The 22,198-nt window shown below is 43.9% G+C and overlaps 1 protein-coding gene across 4 annotated transcripts; it reads right to left on the reverse strand.

Annotated features, from left to right (window-relative positions):
* Positions 1 to 4,447: 4,447 nt before the first annotated feature.
* LOC139420333 (uncharacterized) lies at positions 4,448 to 20,709 on the reverse strand. Of its 4 annotated transcripts, XM_071170316.1 has the most exons (5): positions 20,522 to 20,709; positions 17,078 to 17,193; positions 15,786 to 15,960; positions 10,214 to 10,256; positions 4,448 to 9,498 (listed from the first exon to the last, which is right to left on the reverse strand). In XM_071170316.1, the coding sequence occupies exons 1-5, from the start codon at positions 20,650 to 20,652 to the stop codon at positions 4,600 to 4,602; spliced, it is 5,364 nt and encodes a 1,787-aa protein (XP_071026417.1). In that variant the 5' UTR covers positions 20,653 to 20,709; the 3' UTR covers positions 4,448 to 4,599. The 4 variants fall into 4 exon arrangements, 3 of the variants coding, with proteins under 3 accessions (XP_071026417.1, XP_071026418.1, XP_071026419.1); XM_071170317.1 differs by lacking the exons at positions 17,078 to 17,193; positions 20,522 to 20,709 and having other exon boundaries at positions 10,214 to 10,614; positions 15,786 to 15,828; XM_071170318.1 differs by lacking the exons at positions 15,786 to 15,960; positions 17,078 to 17,193; positions 20,522 to 20,709 and adding an exon at positions 10,502 to 11,687.
* Between the last annotated feature and the right edge of the window lie 1,489 nt (positions 20,710 to 22,198).

The following is a 22,198-nucleotide window of genomic DNA, read 5'->3' on the forward strand; positions in this document are numbered from 1 at the left end:
TCTTTGCAGCAATTCGACCACGAAGGCCTGATTTGCGCAGTCTCCTCTGAACAGTTGATGTTGAGATGTGTCTGTTACTTGAACTCTGTGAAGCATTTATTTGGGCTGCAATTTCTGAGGCTGGTAACTCTAATGAACTTGGGTCTTGGGGGACTCTGGGTCTTCCTTACCTGTGGCGATCCTCATGAGAGCCAGTTTCATCATAGCGCTTGATGGTTGTTGCGACTGCACTTGGAGAAACGTTCAGTTCTTGAAATTTTCCGGATTGACTGACCTTCATGTCTTAAAGTAATGAGGGACTGCTGTTTCCCTTTGCTTATTCGAGCTGTTCTTGCCATAATATGGACTTGGTCTTTTACCAAATAGGGCTATCTTCTGTATACCACCCCTACCTTGTCACAACACAATTAATTGGCTCAAATGCATTAAGAAGGAAATACATTTTACAAATTAACTTTTAATAAGGCACCCCTGTTAATTTAAATGCATTCCAGGTGAATACCTCATGAAGCTGGTTGATGGAATGCCAAGTGTCCAAAGCTGTCATCAAGGCAAAGGGTTGCTACTTTGAAGAATCTCAAATATAAAATATATTTTGATTTGTTTAACACTTTTTTGGTTACTACATGATTCCATACTGTGTTATTTCATAGTTGTAATGTCTTCACTATTATTGTACAATGTAGAAACTAGTAAAATAAAGAAAAACCCTTGAATGAGTAGGTGTGTCCAAACTTTTGACTGGTACTGTACATTACATGAAACTGAGAAAGAGATTCCCACACTTAATTTGGGGTGTAGCTGTCTCCTGCCTGCCAAACAGTGAACACCACATTACTGCACCCAATGTTCTTACTGAGACTGCATTCCACCCAACAGCTATGGGAAACGGTGACTCTAGAACCCTTGCCAGAGTGTGAGAGAGAGGAGGGAGAAAGAAAGACAGAGAGAGCCAGAAACCTTGCCAGGGTGTGAGGTAGACGGAAAGAAAAAGGGAGGATGGGAGGGGAGAAGAGAAAGGTAATATTATCCAAATGACCATTTAAATTTTAATTTTAATAACCCATCATTATGTAATAACTATTAGGAGACGTCCTTTCGAATGTTGTTGTTGTGCTGACAGGTTGAAATGTAGTGGGGAGAAGTCCTTTGAAGTGTAGAGGCAGAGACAAGCAGGCGCATGCATGTAATGCCATGAGCATTGCTGATAGCACCTCCGCCTGCTGAATACATATTCAACAACGCCTGAGAGCCAGACATACAGTGCATTCTGAAAGTATTCAGACCCCTTGACTTTTTCCACATTTTGTTACTTTACAGCCTTACTCTAAAATTGATTCAATTGTTCCCCCTCACATCAATCTACACACAATACCCCATAATGACAAAGCAACAACTGTTTTTTAGAAATGTTTGCAAATCTATTAAAAAAACAAAATAATTAAATATGACTTTTACATAAATATTCAGACCCTTTACTCAGGTTCAAGTTTGGACTCTGGCTGGGCCACTCAAGGACATTCAGAGACCTGTCCTGAAGCCACTCCTGCATGGTCTTGGCTGTGTGCTTAGTGTTCGTTGTCCTGTTGGAAGGTGAACCTTCACCCCAGTCTGAGGTCCTGCACGCTTTGGAGTAGCTTTCATCAAGGATCTCTCTGTACTTTGCTCCATTCATCTTTCCCTCGATCCTGACTAGTCTCCCAGTCCTTGCCCCTGAAAAACATCCTCACAGCATTATGCTGCCACCACCATGCTTCACCGTAGGGACGGTGCCAGGTTTCCTCCAGATGTGACGCTTGGCATCCAGGCCAAAGAGTTCAATCTTGGTTTCATCAGACCAGAGAATCTTGTTTCTCATGGTCTGAGAGTCCTTTCGGTGCCTTTTGGCAAACACCAAGGGGGCTGTCATGTGCCTTGATACATACATCAATTGAATTTACCACAGGTGGACTAAAATCAAGTTGTCGAAACATCTTAAAGATGATCAATGGAAACAGGATGCACCTGAGCTCAGTTGAGTCTCATAGCAACGGATCTGAATATTTATGTAAATAAGGTATCTCTTTTTATTTTTAATACTCATATTTGTGGTAAAAGCAAAAACTCTTCAAAAATGTTGTCTCATAGCAAAAGGTCTTAATACTTACCTATTTTATCCAATATAGAATAAGGCTGCAATGTAGCAAAACATGGAAAAAGTCAAGGGGTCTGAATACTTTCTGAATGCACTGTACATAACATTGTATACCACAGAAGGCTGCGGACGAGAGAACGGTTCATAATAATGGCTGGAACGGAGCCAATGGAATGGCATCAAACACCTGGAAACCATGTGCTTAATGTATTTAATACCATTCTACAATTCCGCTCCAGACATTATCATGAGCCTGTTCTCACCCATTAAGCTGCCACCAACGTCCTGTGTTGTATACATTACCTATTTATAATTATTGTGCAAAACACTATAGAAAACGGACACAAACAGAGAGTCTAAACACAAACACTGGACAACAAATGAAGTCCAAGATGTCGAAGGAGTCTAAAGCATGACAAAAACATTACAGTTTGTACACGTTGTTCTGGGTGTGTAGGCCTGTGTGGCCCTTCCTAAGTGACATCATAGAAAATGGCCAAAGTTAACTGTGACTAGCTGTACTCCATCCTACTAACCACACAGACAAACGACTGTATCGCAGTATTCTAACAGCATTGGAATTGGAATACTGAGGAAACACTGGGTTTAGTACAAGACCGCTAAATAGTCCCATCCACACACTCGTTACATGCCCTATTTAAAGCAGCAAGTATGTAATAAGGCTTTGTGTTCAGTATTGTTAGTCTAGGTTCATTAGTATAGTTGGAATGTGGTTTGGTAGGCCTGCTCTTGTGGTGTTGGTGGCAGGCATAACTATTCAGGTATCCAAGGGGAAAGTCAAAACACTAATGTCACAGCACACAGTCTTTGGTTAGATATGATAGTTGGGCATAACAGTTTGATATATAATATATATATATTTATAAAATACAAAGGGGCAGATACAGAATTAGAACTGGTTTATTGTTCATTCAAAATATATTTACCATATACTTGATCCAAAAACAACTGTTGAATTGCACAAAAAGTAATTCACACATTTTTTATAACAATCATCTGTTTATAATGCACACATATGCATTTCAGGAAAACCTTCCAAGACAACCAAAATAGAAAATACTGATTTCCATGAGAATTAAAACATTCAAAGATATTTATCTTGCATATCATATAGCATGCTAGCTTAAAGCATATTGATAGGCAGCACTTGACAATGAAATGTGACCCCAGCCAAACTGAGTATGGTAGGTATACCTCTCACCGGGTACAGGACTCCACCACAACAGGGTCAGTATTCACAAGGAGTCTTAGTTTAGGAGTGCTCACCTAAGATCAGTTTTGGCTTCAGATCACAATTAATATGATCATATGTACAGGGTGGACCTGATCCTAGACTAGCACTCCTACCCTGATACACTTTGTGAATAAAGGCCATGGTTAGAACAGCTGCAGAAGTAATAAAACAGGATAGGATAGCTTTATAGCTAGAGCTCTTTGTTCATAAATACCTTTAACCTAGCATATACAGTACACTTCCCACTGATAACTAAACAAATATCAGACATGAGAAAGTCAAGTATCCAAGCAACCTGTGACATGACTAAAAAACAGAGTGCCATGCTCTTGGATATGGTGTAGAGTTCATGTGGTGCTCTTTGGATCCCAGGATAAGAGCATGACATTAACCTGTGATCTGACAGTGCTGACTTCTTTACTGTCAGCCATGCGCTTTTTATTTGATTTCATTATTTTACCCCTTTTTCACCCCAATTTCGTGGTATTCAATTGGTAGTTACAGTCTCGTCCCATCGCTGCAACTCAAGCGTCCCCTGAAACACAACCCAGCCAAGCCGACACTGCTTCTTGACACAATGCCCGCTTAACCCAGAAGCCAGCTGCACCAATATGTCGGAGGAAGCGCCGTACACCTGGAGACTGTGACAGCGTGCACTGCCCGGCTCACCACAGGAGTTGCTAGTGCACGATGGGACAGGAACATCCCTGCATGTCAAACCCTCCCCTAACCCGGACCACGCTGGGCCAATTGTGCACCGCGTCATGGGTCTCCCGGTCGCGGACAGGTGCGACAGAGCCTGGACTCGAAACAGGTTCTCTAGTGGCACAGCTAGCACCGCGATGCAGTGCCTTAGACCACTGCGCCACTCGGGAGGCCCAGAGCCATGCACACTTAACAAGTCTGTTTTTAGTGAGCATACATAGGTGTGTAAAAAAGTATCCTTTCTATATAAGGAGACCAAAAGGAGACAGACAGACCCACTTTAGACTATTGAGATGCATCCCATACAGTATTTCTTCTCACAGCGATGCAGTGCCTTAGACCACTGCGCCACTCGGGAGGCCCAGAGCCATGCACACTTAACAAGTCTGTTTTTAGTGAGCATACATAGGTGTGTAAAAAAGTATCCTTTCTATATAAGGAGACCAAAAGGAGACAGACAGACCCACTTTAGACTATTGAGATGCATCCCATACAGTATTTCTTCTCACAGTTCAGTCTCCTTCTCACCGCCATCACCTGCCAGGTAGTATTCATCATCTGTGGTTGTGTCAGAGTCCATGTCAGAGCCTGAGTCGGACTCCTCGAAGACTGCCAGGTTGGAGACATAGCCCCTGGAGGGTAGGCGCCCCCTAGGGGACAGGCTGTCCTGTGACCCTCTGCTGTCTGTGGGGGAGGGCGAGGCAGAGGAGGAGGAGCTGGGAGGGCGAGATATGCGTCTGGAGGATGGGGACCAGGGAGGGGACGGAGGAGGGGTTGGAGGACCCTCTGTATCCCACAGGGAGTGAGAGGTCTCGAGGCTGCCATGGTTCCACATGCGGCCAGTGGTGGTAGAGGTTGGAGATGGGGCGGTGACCTCTGAACTCCAGGATACATTTCTGGGTAGGGATTTGGATCTAGCCTTGTGTGGATTTATAAAATTAGCTTTGATTGTTTTGCGCTCATTTCTGGATGTCCTGTCACTAAAGACAGACCGGTCATTTACAGCTTGGCTGTCACCTGTGGTTTTGTGGCCAGTGGTTGTGTGTGTGTCCCACCTTGGTATTGTCCAATCACCTTTGACTCTACAGTCATCCCAAGTCATGACCTCTTCTCCAAAGGTCAGAGCAGGGTAAGTGAGGTCACTGACACTGCTGACCCTAGGGCCTGAGGAGATGCGTCCAGGACCCGAAGGTCGGCTGGAGAGCACAGAAGTCACAGAGAAGGAACGCCCTGCCTCAAGACCGTATTTGAGATCAGCACAGGAGGAGAAGGATGCCAGACGTCCCTCACTGCCACGCTGATCACCGGAACCGAACTCCCTGTCCCCTGGCTCACAGAGAGAGGTGGTCTTCTTCCTCTGAGGAATCCTGGGAATGTGGAACACGTTATCGTTCTCAGAGTCCTTCTGGTTGAAGTGGAAGACAGAGAAAGTGTTTCTGGTGCTGCCTGAGGAGGTTCTGTAGGCAGGGAGGGTTGCAGAGCGGCTGGGGTCCCAGGGTTGACGCATAACAGAGCTAAAGTCTCTCTGAGGAGGTTGCTTTCTGGCTCTACTGATCCTCTCCTCTTTATAAGCTTCAAACTGCCGCCTTGTTGGGCTGATCTCGCTACTAGAAGGTTGGTGTTTGGGTTTAGTGATCCTTTCATCCTTGTAAGCCTCAAATTGAGGAAGATCCATAACACAAGGCTGGTCTCTGTTTCTAGCCTCTTTATGGTCTTTAAAACCCTCAAACTGTGAGTGTTCACGTCTAACATTTTCCTTCGTCATATCTGACGTGTGCTCACTGCCAGCCCAGAAAGAGTTTGAAGGTTTGTGAACGCCATCATTCTCCCTCCATTTTTCCTCCTCTTCTCGATTGCTAGAACCACTACTCTCAGTGACATCACTAATGTCACTGGCTCCATTGACAGGAGGAGGCTGGGGTGTTCTCTTCGTCCTCTCGTCATCGAGACGTTTGACTCTGAAGGTCTGCCGGAGTCGACTCAGCACCAGGTCTATTTTGTTACTTTCCTTCTGCTCATTCTCTGACTCTTTCTTTGGTTTCTCAGACTGAGGCATCGCTGGGTTTCTAGGGATATTGGCAGCAGGCGTACCAACAACATTGTCTCTCTTACCTCTCAGTGAGAATAAGCCTTTCTTTGGGCTCTGTGTTTGTAATGGAGCCGCTGCACTCTTAGGGAAACTCTCGCTTTTACACACAACCTTCTCAGTGTCTAATGCTCCACTGTCATTGGAGCTTTGGTATGATTGACAGCTGGGACTTCCAATCACCTGGCTGTGTTGTGAAGGTAGACGGCAGAGTTCATTGGACTTTATCCCTGTGACGACTCGTGTGGCTGGTGTGCGTCGAGGAAAACAGGGCTGTGCAGGCCTAATACTGTCCAATATGGCAGAGGAATCAACTTTAGAAATCCTGTACACAAGTGTCTCAACATTTTCTTGACTGGTCTGTTTGGAGTTGTTGTTGACACAATCAATTTCCAAGGCAACAATCTTTGAACTGTCCTGTGACCTAGCCCTGTGATGGCCGTAGAAGGGGTAGTGTTGGGGTGAGGTAGGGGGTGAGAGAAGGGGTTGGTGTGATGTTGTGTGTGTGACCTCACCCTGTGTTGGGCGTGAAGACTTGAGTGTGGAATAGGGCGGGGAGCTAAATCGTGGCTTGGAAAAGCTCCCAAAATCTGGAAGAGAGAGAGGGGCAGCGGTCTTCCTCTGTGGTCCTATTACGGTCGAGTCAGTTCCTGTGTTTTTGACTGTGACGTTTGAAGTGTGGTCGCTAACATGCTCTGAGAGAGCTTGCCCTCCCTCCTTCACCAATGTATCAGATATTATGGATAAGTTATGCATCGAGGTTCCCCTCCAAACTTGTAGTTTGGTGGTCCTGGGGGTTGGGGGAGACAAAGGTGACGTAGCCCAGGTTGGGCTGCCCGATCTCAGGGAGGAGAAGATGGCGGGACCCCCTACACTACGAAGGGGTCTGGTTGGGGACAGAGGTCTCTGAGGTGAATGAGACTGTGACAGCCTTAGTTGTGACTCCTGCCACGCTCTATGTGCTGTTACCCTCCCTTCCACTTGGGGCTGGTGTTTCTTAGGGGAGAGGTCTAGGCTGCCTATGAACGTCCTTTCCACCAGAGGGGACGAGCTGGGTGGGGAGAGGGGCAGGGTGGAGGGGGCCTGGGTGGTGGGGATACTCAGGGATATGGGGGTATAGCTGTCTGGGGACAACGGTCGGGTGTAGCGGGTCGGGATACTGGGGACGTAGCCGGTTTTAATTAGGAGTGGTTGGGGAGTTGTGGTAGGCGTGTAAGCAGTTTTAGGGGACTGCAGTTGGGATGTGGGGGTGTGGGTGTTACTCACTATGGGAATCTGGCTTCTGACGACTGGGGGTGGAGATTTTGGGCTGTTTTGGGGGTCTCGTCTCATAGAGCTGGTGGTATTGAGTGAGCGGGAACTATAGAGGGGTCTGTGGCTACTGAGGGATGTGGAGGCGATACTGGTTTGTAAGGAGAGCTGTCTGGAAGAGGGGTTCGGGGAATGGGACAAATAAAGGGTTCTATGACTACTGAGGGAGGATGGAGTGTCACTGGTTTCAGAGCTGGTTGGAGTCTTGGGGCTAAATACGGTCAGAGGGGTGTAGATGGTGTCATAACTACATGGCCTACTGTAGCGATCAGGCTTGCTGGACTTTATTGGGCTACTCAAAGTGCTCGAGCTAGCTGGGCTACTGGTGTTAGACCTGAAGGAGATATTGGACAAACAATAGGGCTTTTGTGATTGTCGGTCATTCGAGTTAAGGGAATTCTGAGTTTTGAGTATTCTATAGGAATCCTGGTCTGGGATTTCTTGAGCATAAGTCCTTTTAAGGGTGCTCTGAGGTGTGTGTTTGCCAGTGAGGGTATTGCTGTTTAGGTTGGTATTGTTGGGGGTGACTAAATTATTGTTGTTATTGATGCTGATTTGGGGATTGACACCAGTGTTATCATTGGTGCTAGAGGGGCCCGTGTTATTATTGTTGGAAGTGCTTGAGAGGCTGAATGTGTTGTTGTTGTTGTTGATAGTGGTGGTGGTAGTGGGACTGAGGGGGGAACTGGGATTAGACACACTGTCCTCCAGAGTAATGTGCTTTCTCCAGCTAGTAGATCTCAGGGTGGTTCCTCTGGGAAGAGACTGGCTCCCATGAAAATCCAGATGGTCATATTGGGACGGTGGAGAGGAAGGTAGATGAGTATCACTGATGGGAACCGTGGTTCCATCTGGTCTCTCTGAGGGGGAAAGTCTCTCTAGACCACTAAACAGAAGAGTCTGCTTACTGGGGAAGGTTGGGTTGGGATACGCCCTGGAAGTCTGGGGAAGTTTGGTAAAGGGTGTGCCCTCTGTGTCTTTGTAATTGGGCGGGGTTGAAAATAGTTGTGTCCTGTGTGTATTTGCTTCTCTGTGATTGGAAGTTGGTAAGGGGAGGTGCCTTGACCTCTCTATTGTCCTGTAAGTGGGATCAGCTGAATAGGGGAGGAACTTGGACCTCTCTCTGGCTCCATCATTGGATGAGGTTAGGGAAAGGTGTGCCCTAATTGTCTCTGATGCTTTGTAATTGGTTGTGGTTGGAGAGAGGTGTGGACTTGAAGTCTCTCCATCTCTGTCATTGGTTAGAGATGAGATATTTGTCTCTGAGTGGATAGAGCTCGCAATAGTGTTGAGCCTTCTCAGAGAGAAAAGAAGGCTACTGGTTGTTGGTTTGGAACTCAGCAATGATGTCTGGGCTCCTTGACGACTTGCCTGTAACATTCCCTTGTGTACATGCAGGTCGGGAGAGAGGGGAGAGCTGGGAGTAACAGGGGAAACAGCTCCCCCCTCTCCGCCTCTGTTGGCCAGCCTCCCCCAACTCACATCCAGAGAGACAGGCTTAGAAACTGGGGCCTTTGTTGGGTTGTCCAGTTTGAGGCTGGGGGTGCTTCCCTCATACCAGCCCCCCACTGTGCTTCTGCTGCTACCCAGTGTTGAAGCCCTCTCATGGACTTGTGATCCAAGGGTCAACCCCCTCTCCCCAACACGTTGGTTCTGGGTCTCCAGAAACTGTTGTTGTCGTCGTTGTCCTACAGAGTCTGTCTCGAGAGGGACTTGCGGCTTCAAAAGCACACCCCCCTCGCTCACTTCCTGTCCGTTACCTTGGGTTTCCTGTCCAGACTCACTGGTTGCCGTGCCAAACACACCAATGTCCGTACCGGCCCCGCCCCGCTTGTTCCTGCGTATTCTCCCACTCCACTGTGGGGCGAGAACCGACACCAGCGTGGAGGACAACATGGCTGTCTTGGAATCCTCTTCCTCTTTAAAAGGAAGCGATGTCACTTCCTCTTCCTCTGAAGGGCAATTGGCTGGTACAAAATAATATGATGGTGAGACTTCTCTTTTCACCTGTCGAGAAAGTTCAAATCAGATTATATTGTTATCAACAATTAGATACATATCTGTTAAGCTTTAACCTCACAGCCAAAGGTTTTATATGAAAAAGAGAATCTATGATTGAACGATTTTGCTTTTAGTCCAAAAGTTATGCAATGTCAGAAATGTCAAATCCATCAAACTGCAGCATGTAATGGTTTTCATATGTCAACACTGTGGCTTGTCACTCCACACCTCCCAAAGCTATGTAGGATGAGTGGTAGAGTATTTGTGTGTGACAACACATTTAATCTGACATGGAAATCCAGATAGTGTACTTATTGAAACTGGAGCAGTACAGGAGTCATGTTCCCATGGACATGTTATTAAAATAATTAGTCTGGACAAACAGGTTATTTCAAGTACATGACATTTCCACAGAAACACTATTTATCTCCTCCCCACACTGGCATTCATGTTGGTTCTTTTCAGATTACACAATGTTCAAACTGACATTGATCATGTGCCAACGATTTAATTTAAGCGTTCATAATATGGCCTCAATGGCGCTGTTAATATAGCAAATGCTATATTTGCAGTCATGACAATTGATGTTGGCTAATGGCAACACTGTAATGACACAAACTGGTGACATTAACTGTAATGACTGTTAATAACATGTCTGTTGTGTTATTAAGTAAAGTGTCATTAATAATGTTGCCACTAAATGGTAATGCTTTATATTTACCTGTGCTTGAGCTATAGGTGTGTCCCTTACAGGTCCCTGAGAACTGGAGCAGCAGGGAAATGTAGAGAAAAACATTAATACATAATTACAATGAATGTTAATGGTTATACAGTGCATTCAGAAATGAATCAGACCCTTTGACTTTTTCCAAATGTTGTTACGTTACAGCCTTATTCTCAAATTGATTCATTTAGATTGAGGAAACAATTTACACACAATACCCCATAATGACAAAGTGAAAACAGTTTTGAAATTTAAGCAAATTTATTACAAATAAAAAAAAGATACCTTATTTACATATGTATTCAGACCCGTTGCTATGAGACTCAAAATTGACCTCATGTGCATCCTGTTTCCATTGATCATCCTTGAGATGTTTCTACAACTTGATTGGAGTCCACCTGTGGTAAATTAAATTGATTGGACATGATTTGGAAAGGCACACACCTGTCTATAAAAAAGGTCCCACAGTTGACAGTGCATTTCAGAGCAAAAACCAAGCAGTGAGGTCGAAGGAATTGTCCGTAAAGCTCTGAGACAGGATTGTGTCGAGGCACAGATCTGGGGAAGGGTACCAAAACATGTCTGCATCATCGAAAGTCCCAAACAACAGTGGCCTCCATCATTCTTAAATGGAAGAAGTTTGGAACCACCAAGATTCATCCTACAGCTGGCCACCCGGCCATACTGAGCAATCGGGGGAAAAGGGCCTTGGACAGAGCTTTAGAGTTCCTCTGTGGAGATGGGAGAACCTTCCGGAAGGGGAACCATCTCTGCAGCACTCCACCAATCAGGCCTTTATGGTAGAGTGGCCAGACAGAAGCCACTCCTCAGTAAAAGGCACATGACAGCCTGCTTGGAGTTTGCCAAAAGGCACCTAAAGGTCTCAGCCCATGAAAAACAAGATTTTCTGGTCTGATGAAACCAAGATTGAACTCTTTGGCTTGAATGCCAAGCGTCACGTCTGGAGGAAGCCTGGCATCCTCCCTACGGTGAAGCATGGTGGTGCCATCATCATGCTGTGGGTATGTTTTTCAGCTGAAGGGACTGGGAGACTAGTTAGGATCGAGGGAAAGATGTAAAGTACAAAGAGCAAAGTACAGAGAGATCCTTGATGAAGTTCTGAGCACTCTGGAGCAGGTTCTCAGACTGGGGACAACGTTCACCTTCCAACAGACAACGACCCTAAGCACACAGACAAGACAACACAGGAGTGGCCCAGCCAAAGTCCTTAAGTGGTGCAGCCAGAGCTCGGACTTGAACCCGTTTGAATGCCTGAGGTAGAGTACCTCATGATAAGCTGATGACCACACTATCTACCAAGAGAGTTTTCGTCTATATTTTTCGTAGCTGTCTTTTACCACCACAAACCGATGCTGGCACTAAGACCGCACTCAACGAGCTGTATAAGGCAATAAGCAAACAAGAAATTGCTCATCCAGAAGCGGCTTTTCCTAGTGGTCGGGGACTTTAATGCAGGCAAATTGAAATCATTTTTACCTCATTTCTACCAGCATGTCACACGTGCTGGTAGAAATTAGCGTCCCTTAGTGTCCCGCTTTCAACGAGCGGGACACTAAGCCGGACGCTTATAAGAAATCATGCTGTGCCCTCAGACAAACCATCAAACAGGCAAAGCTTCAATACAGGACTAAGATTGAATTGAATCTTACTACACTGGCTCTGATGTTCATCGGGTGTGGCAGGGCTTGCAAACTATTACGGACTACAATGGGAAACCCAGCCGCAAGCTGCCCAGTGACGTGAGCCTACCAGACAAGATAAATGCCTTTTATGCTTGCATCGAGGCAAGCAACACTGAAGCATGCATGAGAGCACCAGCTGTTCCGGACGACTGTGTGATCCCGCTCTCCGTAGCCAATGTGAGCAAGACCTTTAAACAGGTCAACATTCACAAGGCCGCGGGGCCAGACTGATTACAAGGACGTGCACTCAGAGCATGTGCGGACCAACTGGCAAGTGTCTTCACTGACATTTTTCAACCTCTACCTGACTGAGTCTAATACCTACGTTTAAAGCAGACCACCATAGTCCCTGTGCCCAAGAAAGCGAAGGTAACCTGCCTAAATGACTACTGCCCCGTAGCACTCATGTCGGTAGCCATGAAGTGCTTTGAAAGGCTGGTCATGGCTAACAGCAACAGCATCCTCCAGACCACCTTAGACCGACTCCAATTCGCATAACGCTCCAACAGATCCATAGATGATGCAATCTCAATCCCACTCCACACTGCCCTTTCTCACCTGGACAAAAGGAGAACCTATGTGAGAATGCTGTTCATTGACTACAGCTCAGCGTTCAACACCATAGTGCCCACAAAGCTCATCACTAAGCTAAGGACCCTGGGACTAAACACCACCTCCTCTGCAACTGGATCCTAGACTTCCTGACAGGCCGGCCCCAGGTGGTAAGGGTAGGCAACAACACATCTGCCACGCTGATTCTCAACACGGGAGCCCCTCGGGGGGGCGTGCTTAGTCCCCTCCTGTACTCCCTGTTCACCCACAATTGCATGGCCATGCACGACTCAAACACTATCATTAAGTTTGCTAACGACAACAGTGGTAGAACTGATCACCAACAACGATGAGACAGCCTATAATGAGGTGGTCAGAGACCTGGCAGTGTGGTGCCAGGGCAACTACCTCTCCCTCAAAGTGAGCAAGACACAGGAGATGAACGTGGACTAGTGCGTACGGCCCAATACATCACTGGGGCGACGTTTCCTGCCATCCAGGACCTATATACTAGGTGGTATCAGAGGAAGGCCCCAAAAATGGTTAACGGCTCCAGTCACCCAAGTCATAGACCATTCACTCTGCTACCGCACAATAAGCTGTACCGGAGCACCATGTCTAAGTCCAAAAGGCTCCTGAACAGCTTCTGCCGAACAGTTAATCAAATGGCCACCCGGACTATTTGGGTGGCCATTTGTTTATTATCTATGCATTATCACTTAACCCCTAACTACATGTACAAACTACCTCAATTAACCTGTACCCCACACATTAACTCGGTACTGGTAGCCCCTGTACATAGCCTCGGTATTGTTATTTTATTATGTTACTTTTATTCAAATGTTTTACTTTATTTAGTAAATATTTCCTTAGCTCAATGTCTTGAACTTCATTGTTGGTTAAGGGCTTGTAAGTAAGCATTTCACGGTAAGGCCTGTTGTATTCGGAGCATGTGACAAAATTTGATTTGATCTCCGGAGAGACCTGAAAATAGCTGAGCAGCGACGCTTCCCATCCAACCTAACAGTGCTTGATCTGCAGAGAAGAATACCCAAGAAGACTCAAGGCTATAATCGCTGCCAAAGGTGATTCAACAAAGTACTAAGTAAAAGGGTCTGAATACTTATGTAAATTTGATGTGTTTTTAATTTGAATAAATTTGCAAAATAAAATATAAAAAATAACCAATTTCTGCTTTGTAATTATGGGGTATTGTGGGTAGATTGATGAGGGGCAAAAAGCGATTGAATCCAGTTTAGAATAAGGCTGTAACATAACAAAATGTGGAAAAAGCCATGGGGTCTGAATACTTTCCGAATGCACTGTATACCATAATACATAAGACACACAAGCATGCAGACACACCTCCTGGGTGTTAATGTTTTTGTAAAGATTATACGTTTTTCATTCACCCTGATCCACAGGATCAACTACATTCCATCTTCTCTCTTGACCTCCATTGCTCATTCTCTCCTTCTTGACTATCCTCTAGCTCTCCCTTTTTTCATGATTTATGTTTACCTGGGCTCATAGCCGCGGGAAGTAGGAGTGTAACAGCATTGTGGGAGTTATGGGCATATTTATGTTAGAGTGTTATCAGGTCGCTGTCTGTATTGGTGTTTTAGCTGGTATATCAGTCAGCAGGGCGTGTGAGTGTTGAGCAATTGGAACAGATCCAACAATATGCCCATAACATATCAAATCTGAATTCTAAATATATTTTAATTTAAAAAATATTGAATATTTAAAACATTTTCACAAAAGTAGCGCACTGGGCCTTTACTAGTATTAGCAGATTGATATAGATGCCTCTAGCATGAGCAAAACTATTTTTTTTACCAGCAAAAAAAAGTTGTATAATTAAGAAGAGTCTTTTGCTAGATTCAATACTTGGGAATGTAAGAGTTGTTGCCCTGTCCCTTTCTCTGCAATAGTCATTCTAATGGAATCCAGAAACAACTTAATCCTGTCCTCAAATGATTACATCAAAAAGCTGCAAAGTTATGGGCAAAGACACAAAACATCCATACCAAATTAAATGTTTTTATTGATCAAATAACATGGAAAACAAATACTTTTTGTGCAGTATTAATTTACCATCGTTACAAACCACTTAAATGTACATTACTGTATTGTACACAAGCTGGTCATCTAGGATTGTAACTAGACTTTCCATCACCATGAAGAAAAATAATGTACAGTAGAGTAATTGAGTATATTGAGACAAGTGGTTTTTGATGTTGTGGCTGACTTGGTAGAGCATGGCGCTTGCAATGCTAGGGTTGTGGGTTTGATTCCCACGGGGGACCAGTACGAAAAACTATGAAAATGTATGCACTCCCTACTGTAAGTTGCTCTGGGTAAGAGTGTCTACTGAAAAGGAATGAATAGACCATTTCAGTTCACATAGAAATAAGTTGCATTTGCAAAGTATTTCAAGAAACTGGAAAACAAATCAAGCAACTATTTTTATATTCCAACAGTATTAATCAGATTAACTGTTTGGTGCAGATAATTATCAGACTCAGAAGTTACAAATCCTGGTAAACACTCAACTACAAATACATTTAGTTAGTAAACTGGGCCTTTACTAGTCCTGTTTTAGCAGACCACATATAGACATCTTCAGCAGAGGCAATGTTTTTCTTTCTGCGTGGAAAACGCCACAGCAGCACCCCCACCCCCACCCCAGACTACTTCCAGTGGTGTTGCCTGGGCTATGTTAGCAATAGCGGAACTATTAACTGAATGCCTTAACATCACACTTGTAATAAAGACATCACACACAAACACAGGGCCACAGTGCTACTATAGAAGCTGATGTTGAGAGGTGTGTAGCCTCAGTCTAAAGGGCTGACATGGATAGGTGACAATACAGCCAGGTAAAGGTCGTCTGTTACTAAGGGACAGTGTGACTCGTACTGATAAGAGTTGCATTCATCTCTGACACATATTACACACGCGCGCACAGAAACACACACACACACACACACACACACACACACACACACACACACACACACACACACACACACACACACACACACACACACACACACACACACACACACACACACACACACCTAAGAAATCAATCTGAAGTATTTCCTCAGTACAGCAGTCCAAGGAACTAATTAACCTTGGTTAAACCTGTTTACATTCATATTGATTTATGGAGCCGTGTTGGTGCAATTCTGTCTGTACACATACATAGATGGTAAAAGAAGGATAGTGTCTAAGAGAAGGGCAATAAAAAAATGCAAAATCCCATAACTAAGGCAATAAACTCTAGCTTTAAAAATGCTCTGTCTCACCTGTGTAGACAGTGTTCCCTCTGAGCTGTGGACTCTAGTTTTTCCAGGTCGTAGTTCTTGCTGTGTTGAGAGGAGAGTCTGAAGGAAAGGGAGGATGTGAACCAGGTCTGGTTGGGGTTCCTGTTCAGAACTGCAGGTCGGCCGTGACTCTCCTCCCTGGTCCCCAAAGATAGCTCTAGTCACAAACATCCCATATGGTATTAGAGTAGAGTTTATAACTAGACCTGTGATAGGTACTAATTTAACAGTCCATGTGGATCTACAGCAGACAGGTAAATCACTGAACACTGCTGTAAGTACCCTCAGTTGTGTCCCCTTTCGTGCTGAGCGATTAGTGCTTTTTGGGGTCGGTTCGTTTCGTTTTGATTATAAAAAAATAAATAACACTTTTAGATTTTTTATATATATTTTTTAAACATGAAATGTATTATGAAATAATGACTTTATAAAGCCAAAAGTAGTGAACATTCAATTGCCAAAACATTAACTTATTCCATTGTCTCTGTCTGGTCCACATTGACATCAATAGAAAAAGAGGAAATTACTATGAAATAATAAATGTTTCAGTTGTGTATATTACTTAGCTTTTATTTGATGACTATTATCTTTCATTCCTTAAAGTAATCTCATCAGTAGCAGTCAGCCAGCCAGGCCATCTAACGTTATGTGCTCCCCATACGGTACTGTCTGTAGTCATCCTATTTAGCTAGCCTGTCTAAGTATACTGCAGAGTGGTCTGACAAAATCATTTTTACTAGTTCTTCAAAGTAGATAAGGTATACTTCCGCAAACGGTCTCTGTACCCCTTGTCGTTATGAACATTGCTCTCTTATGCGGTCTGTGTGTATTTAAGCTAATGTAGCAGGCGTAAAAGTGTATCCGTCCAGAGATCTGTATACAATGACGAGATGCTCATGTCTATTCCCTAACAATGGGAGTCGTTGTTCCAAAGGCGGGAAGGCAGTCGACAAGCTTAGGTTCAAAATAAGCCCATAGAAACGCATTGGGCTTATTTTGGACCGATTTCGGCGCTTCGCCTCTTCCTCTCTGATCTGTCTCTGTCATTTTATATAATTACCATGTTTCTGCACTGATGTAGGTTGAGTTTACTTAATGAAAACTACAACTCCCTTCAGCCTACATAGTTCTTGACTTAATTTCTCAAATCTCTCGTGAATGATTTGATTTCTCTGGGCTCACAAAAAAAATAATAATAATGGAATTTGAGTAATTTAACCGATAATTGCGCAGCACTAGTCACCTGTGTCTATAAGGTGTGCGAGTTGTCTTACCTGTCTGTTCTATCCCGCCACTGTTGGCACTGAGTGGTGTCTGAGTCCACTGGTCAGTTTCCACTTCGTTTCCATGATGATTCTTCTCCTGGGACCACCTCACATCCTGGGGTCTCCTGGGGAACAACACACCTAAGTATCCATGGAAATCAGACCAGGTATGACCAGAACCTAAGTCCAATAATATGGCACTAGACCATAAAGACAAGGTCCAATCGGTTATAGGCAATAGCAGCAGGTGAGTGACTGTGATTCTAACACTCACATTATCTGTCTATCAGCCTTACCTGACATATAAAATCATTTGATTTATTTTAGAATGATCCGCTCCCGTCACTCAACACGCCCAGGCAGCCACACACTGCTGACTGATATACCAGCTAAAACACCAATACAGACAGAGACCTGATAACAATCTAACATAAATATGCCCATAATGTTATAGAGCAACTATCTGACACATCTATCTGATGATCTCCGTCTCTGCACAGACTAATCACAACCAGTCAGTATAATCCCACTAAAGTGCTGATTATTCACCCTGATTCTAAACACAATCTGGTCACTGGGAAAGATACCAAAGTAATCAGAGAGTACTATACCTCAGGGAGATGCAGTGATTACCATCTCGACTACACTGTCTTGTCCTGTTCTGGGCTGGCTGGCAGCTACCAGCATGGGCCAAGTTCAAATCAACTGTGACTACAGTTTAAAGCCTCTAGCTGTCTTCGGCATGGAAGTCACACGAGGATTCTCTGTCTCAGTCTGCCTCTTTGTCTGTCTGTCTGTCTGTCCATCTTCTGTTTCTTTCATTTTCTTTCTCCCTCCCCTTTTCTCCCTCCCAATACAGAGGCATGGCCCTCTGCTGTGGGTGAAATAAGCCATTACACAAGCTGCTACGCCTTTCCTTTAGAAAATACTTGTTGGCTGTAAGGCTTACTAAGCTCTGCATCATAACAGGACAACGTGGCAGGACATGCTATAAGTAGAGCTCTCCCGTGGAAATCATTCCTTTAACTAGAGATGAATGCCAAATTCAACAGACTGCAGGGCAGATTCAGTCAATGTTTGTACCCTTTCTTTCTCCCACAGACCATGAGCGCATTGATGTCAACAAGGATAAATGGGTGAACATGCTCTATTCACAGAAACACCACTGTTGTTGGTTGTTGCCGGCGTTGGCCTAAATCTTTCCAAACTATGATCAAACTAAACTGGAATGCTTACAGCACTGAGCACCTCAAGCCAAAGCAAACATCTATCCTAAAGGAAAGCTTCACATCCGTTCTGAGTAAATAAAATAGTTGGTCAAACCACTCTGCTCTCCACAGCAGCATGCATGTGCTTCAAGGCTTATTTTCTTCAAAACGTCTAACATGCCCAGCACGACATGCAAAATAATGTCTAAGTGAAAGGTCATAGTCCTGTCATAAGATGTTCAAAATGATTTGCATAAATCAACCTTTCTGTAAGCTTATTGTGAAGACATATAATGGCTGTCCATTTTGATCTTCACAGATGTACACTGAGTGCACAAACATTAGGAACACCTGATCTTTCCATGACATAGATCGACCAGATGAAAGCTATGATCCCTTATTGATGTCACTTGTTAAGTGTAGATGAAGGGGAAGAGACAGGTTAAAGAAGGATTTAAGCCTTCAAGGGGATTTTGCTTTACAATAGGTCAAGGGTGAAACTGTGGTGTAGATCCTGTGGGGACGAATAGTAGAAACGCAACATGAAGAAACGCAACAAAAGTGTGACAGGTGTTGCTATATGTCTGACATCTTATTACAGATTTCCTGCAATTCTACACATGACTTTTTATGGCTCTCTTGAGGCATAAGTGGAAGGATAAGTGGAAGTTGTTATTGCTATTTCCTCAGAGGATGATCTGGAAACCCAAATAAATGACTGAATTGAACTGTTCTCAATATTGGGGGGAGGGTGTGTGGACGATGACATGTCCCCCCCATCCCTGTGTCAATTTAACCTAGGTTAGCCTATTACCTCACAGCAAACATGGGTAATGTCACAACCATCTGCCAGTCCCACCCCAACTGAATACTTGCACAGTAAAGGCAATGCTTTATAGCACAGATTTGTTTACCTTTTGTAGAGGGATTGATATGGGATTAAGAAAGTTGATTTAATTGGCAAAGGAACAATCCTGAACATGCATGGAGGCCTATGGTTCCACACAAATGCCAGCACAACTATGTTTCCTAGGTGACGTTTAAAGTAACTGTCTAGTGAAAATCTCACGTTTAAAAGTTACTCTTAACTCATACCCAGATAATGTTGTTGAATAGTCCTATATTCGTATTTGTTGGACAAAACAAAAAACCCACCTCAAACAGACTGTTTCAAAAATGCTTGCTATTTTATGTTGGCTCATTAAATAAAGGTGAAATTGACTGAGCTGGCAAATCAGCAGTCTAGTCGCATAGATACACAGCGAGACATGGCTTAACGTTACCATGCCCCCAGTAGGGTACAGCCGTAGGGTCCTCCCGTTACTCCTATGTTAAATTACTTACTTTACTCATAACCCGACATTTTTTGCATTCTACAAACATTTTGGATATGCTTGGTTGGTCATTTTTAACATACTTCCATGCCGTCTTAAATCAACAAACTACATCATACCTATAAACACTGACTCTACACGTAAAAATGTTAGCATGAACATATGTACATTCCATGCGATGGTCATTCACGATTATCAGCCAAAGAGCTGATTCCAATAGACTTTCTTCAGTTACTTAATGTTAGCGAACTAACCCTGCTTTTATAGTTAACGTGAATAAATCTGGTTGCGTACTGTTTTGTTTGAACAATAGTAGGAGAAAAGACCACCCAAATAAGTTTCACCAACTGCCCAAGGCCCAGTTCTAACTAGCTATGTATATTGCCTGTGTAAACCTGAAGATTCCACCAAGTAGGTGTAGATATTGTCAAAGGCTACTTTGGGCCATTTGGTAGGGTTGTCTGCACAGCTCGTCTTCGGCAAGTTGAAAGAACATATAGGCAAGGGAACAATAAAACGTTTCTATATACCTAGACCGTTCAAGGGCAGGCAAAGACTGGAAGTCTTGGGGGGAAATTATTTCACTCATATTTTAAACAATTATAAATTATATTTCATACTTTAAAATGTCAGGGAGCATGCATGTGTGAGCTGACTGTTACATAAAACACCTCGAAAGTTCGTATATTGCGTAAAATAATACAAGTTCAAACGCAAGTGGGCCTAGGCTGAACAAGAAGGCTAGAAGAGAAAACCCCCAAAATTGTAAAACCAAACATGTCCAAATTATATCGAATGATATCAGCCTACTGACCTTAAATTGCTGCAAATGTATGGACTTCACAATTCCGTAGACTATCATTTGCAAAGAAGCAATTACAACTAAGTTTTAAATTAATCAAGACATTTACTCTGTCTTGTTCGTCCTCTTCCAGTTTCCGTCTCTCTGGACAGGAACCTTTGGCGCCTCTGTCTCTTCCTTTCTCTCCTTCTCCCCACCTAGAAATCTGAGATCTACCTTCGCCGCGTCATGTGTTGACATTATCAGTCTACCGAGCGTTTGGTTACCCTCCGTTAACCTATTGAGGCGGGAGGGAGGCTTAAAACACCCCCGGTGAAAAGGCAGAAAGGAATTGAAGTACATCGTACATTTCCATTCCTGAGGCTGATCCGCAATTACTGGCACTCTCCACGTGATACGGGTTTCCTCTCTCCCGCCTCTCTCCCTTGGGTGTGACCCAATGTCACCTTTGTGCATGCGAACTGGACAGGACAGGTGCGGAGAACAAGTTTCGCTTTCTGAAAACAACAGACCGTTAGGGAATCGATTAGATAAGGTTACTACCGAGATAAGGTGAGGGTCATTTCCTTGCTGAATGTACGCATACTTCTAAACAAACCGACATTCAGTAAGAATTTTCGTTTGGCCTTATAGGCAATAAAAAAACATCGAACTCTAAGCGTGTTCCTAAAGTAGACGAGTCTAACTTCTACACTTGCGGATTTGAATGACTTAGTATTTAAATAGGTTACAGTCTGGCGCTGAGTAAATAATAGGTCATCTGGAATGAATTTCACATTTAGAACAGGAGACATAAGGCCGCCGCTCGCTCTGAATTTAATTCAATTCAAACGGCTTTATTGGCAGGGGAAACATGTTTACACTTCCAAAGTAGGTTAATTAATAGAAAATAGATACCTCTCACGCTCTGTAATGTGACTGAATATACACTAGAGGACGCAGCCACACTGGGCTGATTCGATGAGGCTTTTGCATTTTTACATCTTGCACACGGATTTTGATCCGTTTTTCTCCAGTTAAGAAATCAGTATTCATCAGGATGTGTGTGGCGGTGCCTCTGCTGTTGTTCAGGATGACTCTGGAGATTGGTGATGCGAGGAGGATAATTATTTTTTGTGTCGAATCGTTGGAAGCCATTAATTATCCCCTTATTAACCCCCAATGAGAAATGCACACACACGGGTACAGACAGGTAGACACAATTACATTTTTTGACAACCAGTCTCCACATGCTCCTACACCACAAATGCATATAATCCAAGTCACTATACTAAACATCAATGTTAATCAATGATTGAGGCAAAAAGGAAGAGATGGAGAGTTAGACAGAAATAAAGAAATTATAGTTCTGCTGTGGTTGATGACACAAACGTATTTGGAATGAAGAGGTGGTGTTGTGTGTGTGAGTGAGGTGTGGTTGTCAGACTGAGACAGCTAGGCTTTACATACTTCATAAGCCTCTTGTCACCTGAACCATAAATTGCCGTTCAGGCCTTTACAAATACATTATCTCCACGAGGGATTCAAACGGAGCCAACTCATAACATAGAATTGATTTTTAAAAGTGGTCACATTGAGGGAGAGCCATTCAGGGCACATCTTGTAGTTAACATAATTGAGTTTTATATGGTCTCCCAAAAAAAGTAATCACAAAGGATAATCAGGGAGGGGACAATCACTCTGGGGCTTAATTTGTTAGTAAACAGGCTGAGACAGATTCAGGCTCTGGATAATCACTCAATTTCTTCTTTGTTTATTGTCAGGATCGCATAGTGCTCTGCAGGGT

Source organism: Oncorhynchus clarkii, chromosome 11, assembly GCF_045791955.1.
Source record: "Oncorhynchus clarkii lewisi isolate Uvic-CL-2024 chromosome 11, UVic_Ocla_1.0, whole genome shotgun sequence".
Taxonomy (NCBI): domain Eukaryota; kingdom Metazoa; phylum Chordata; class Actinopteri; order Salmoniformes; family Salmonidae; genus Oncorhynchus; species Oncorhynchus clarkii.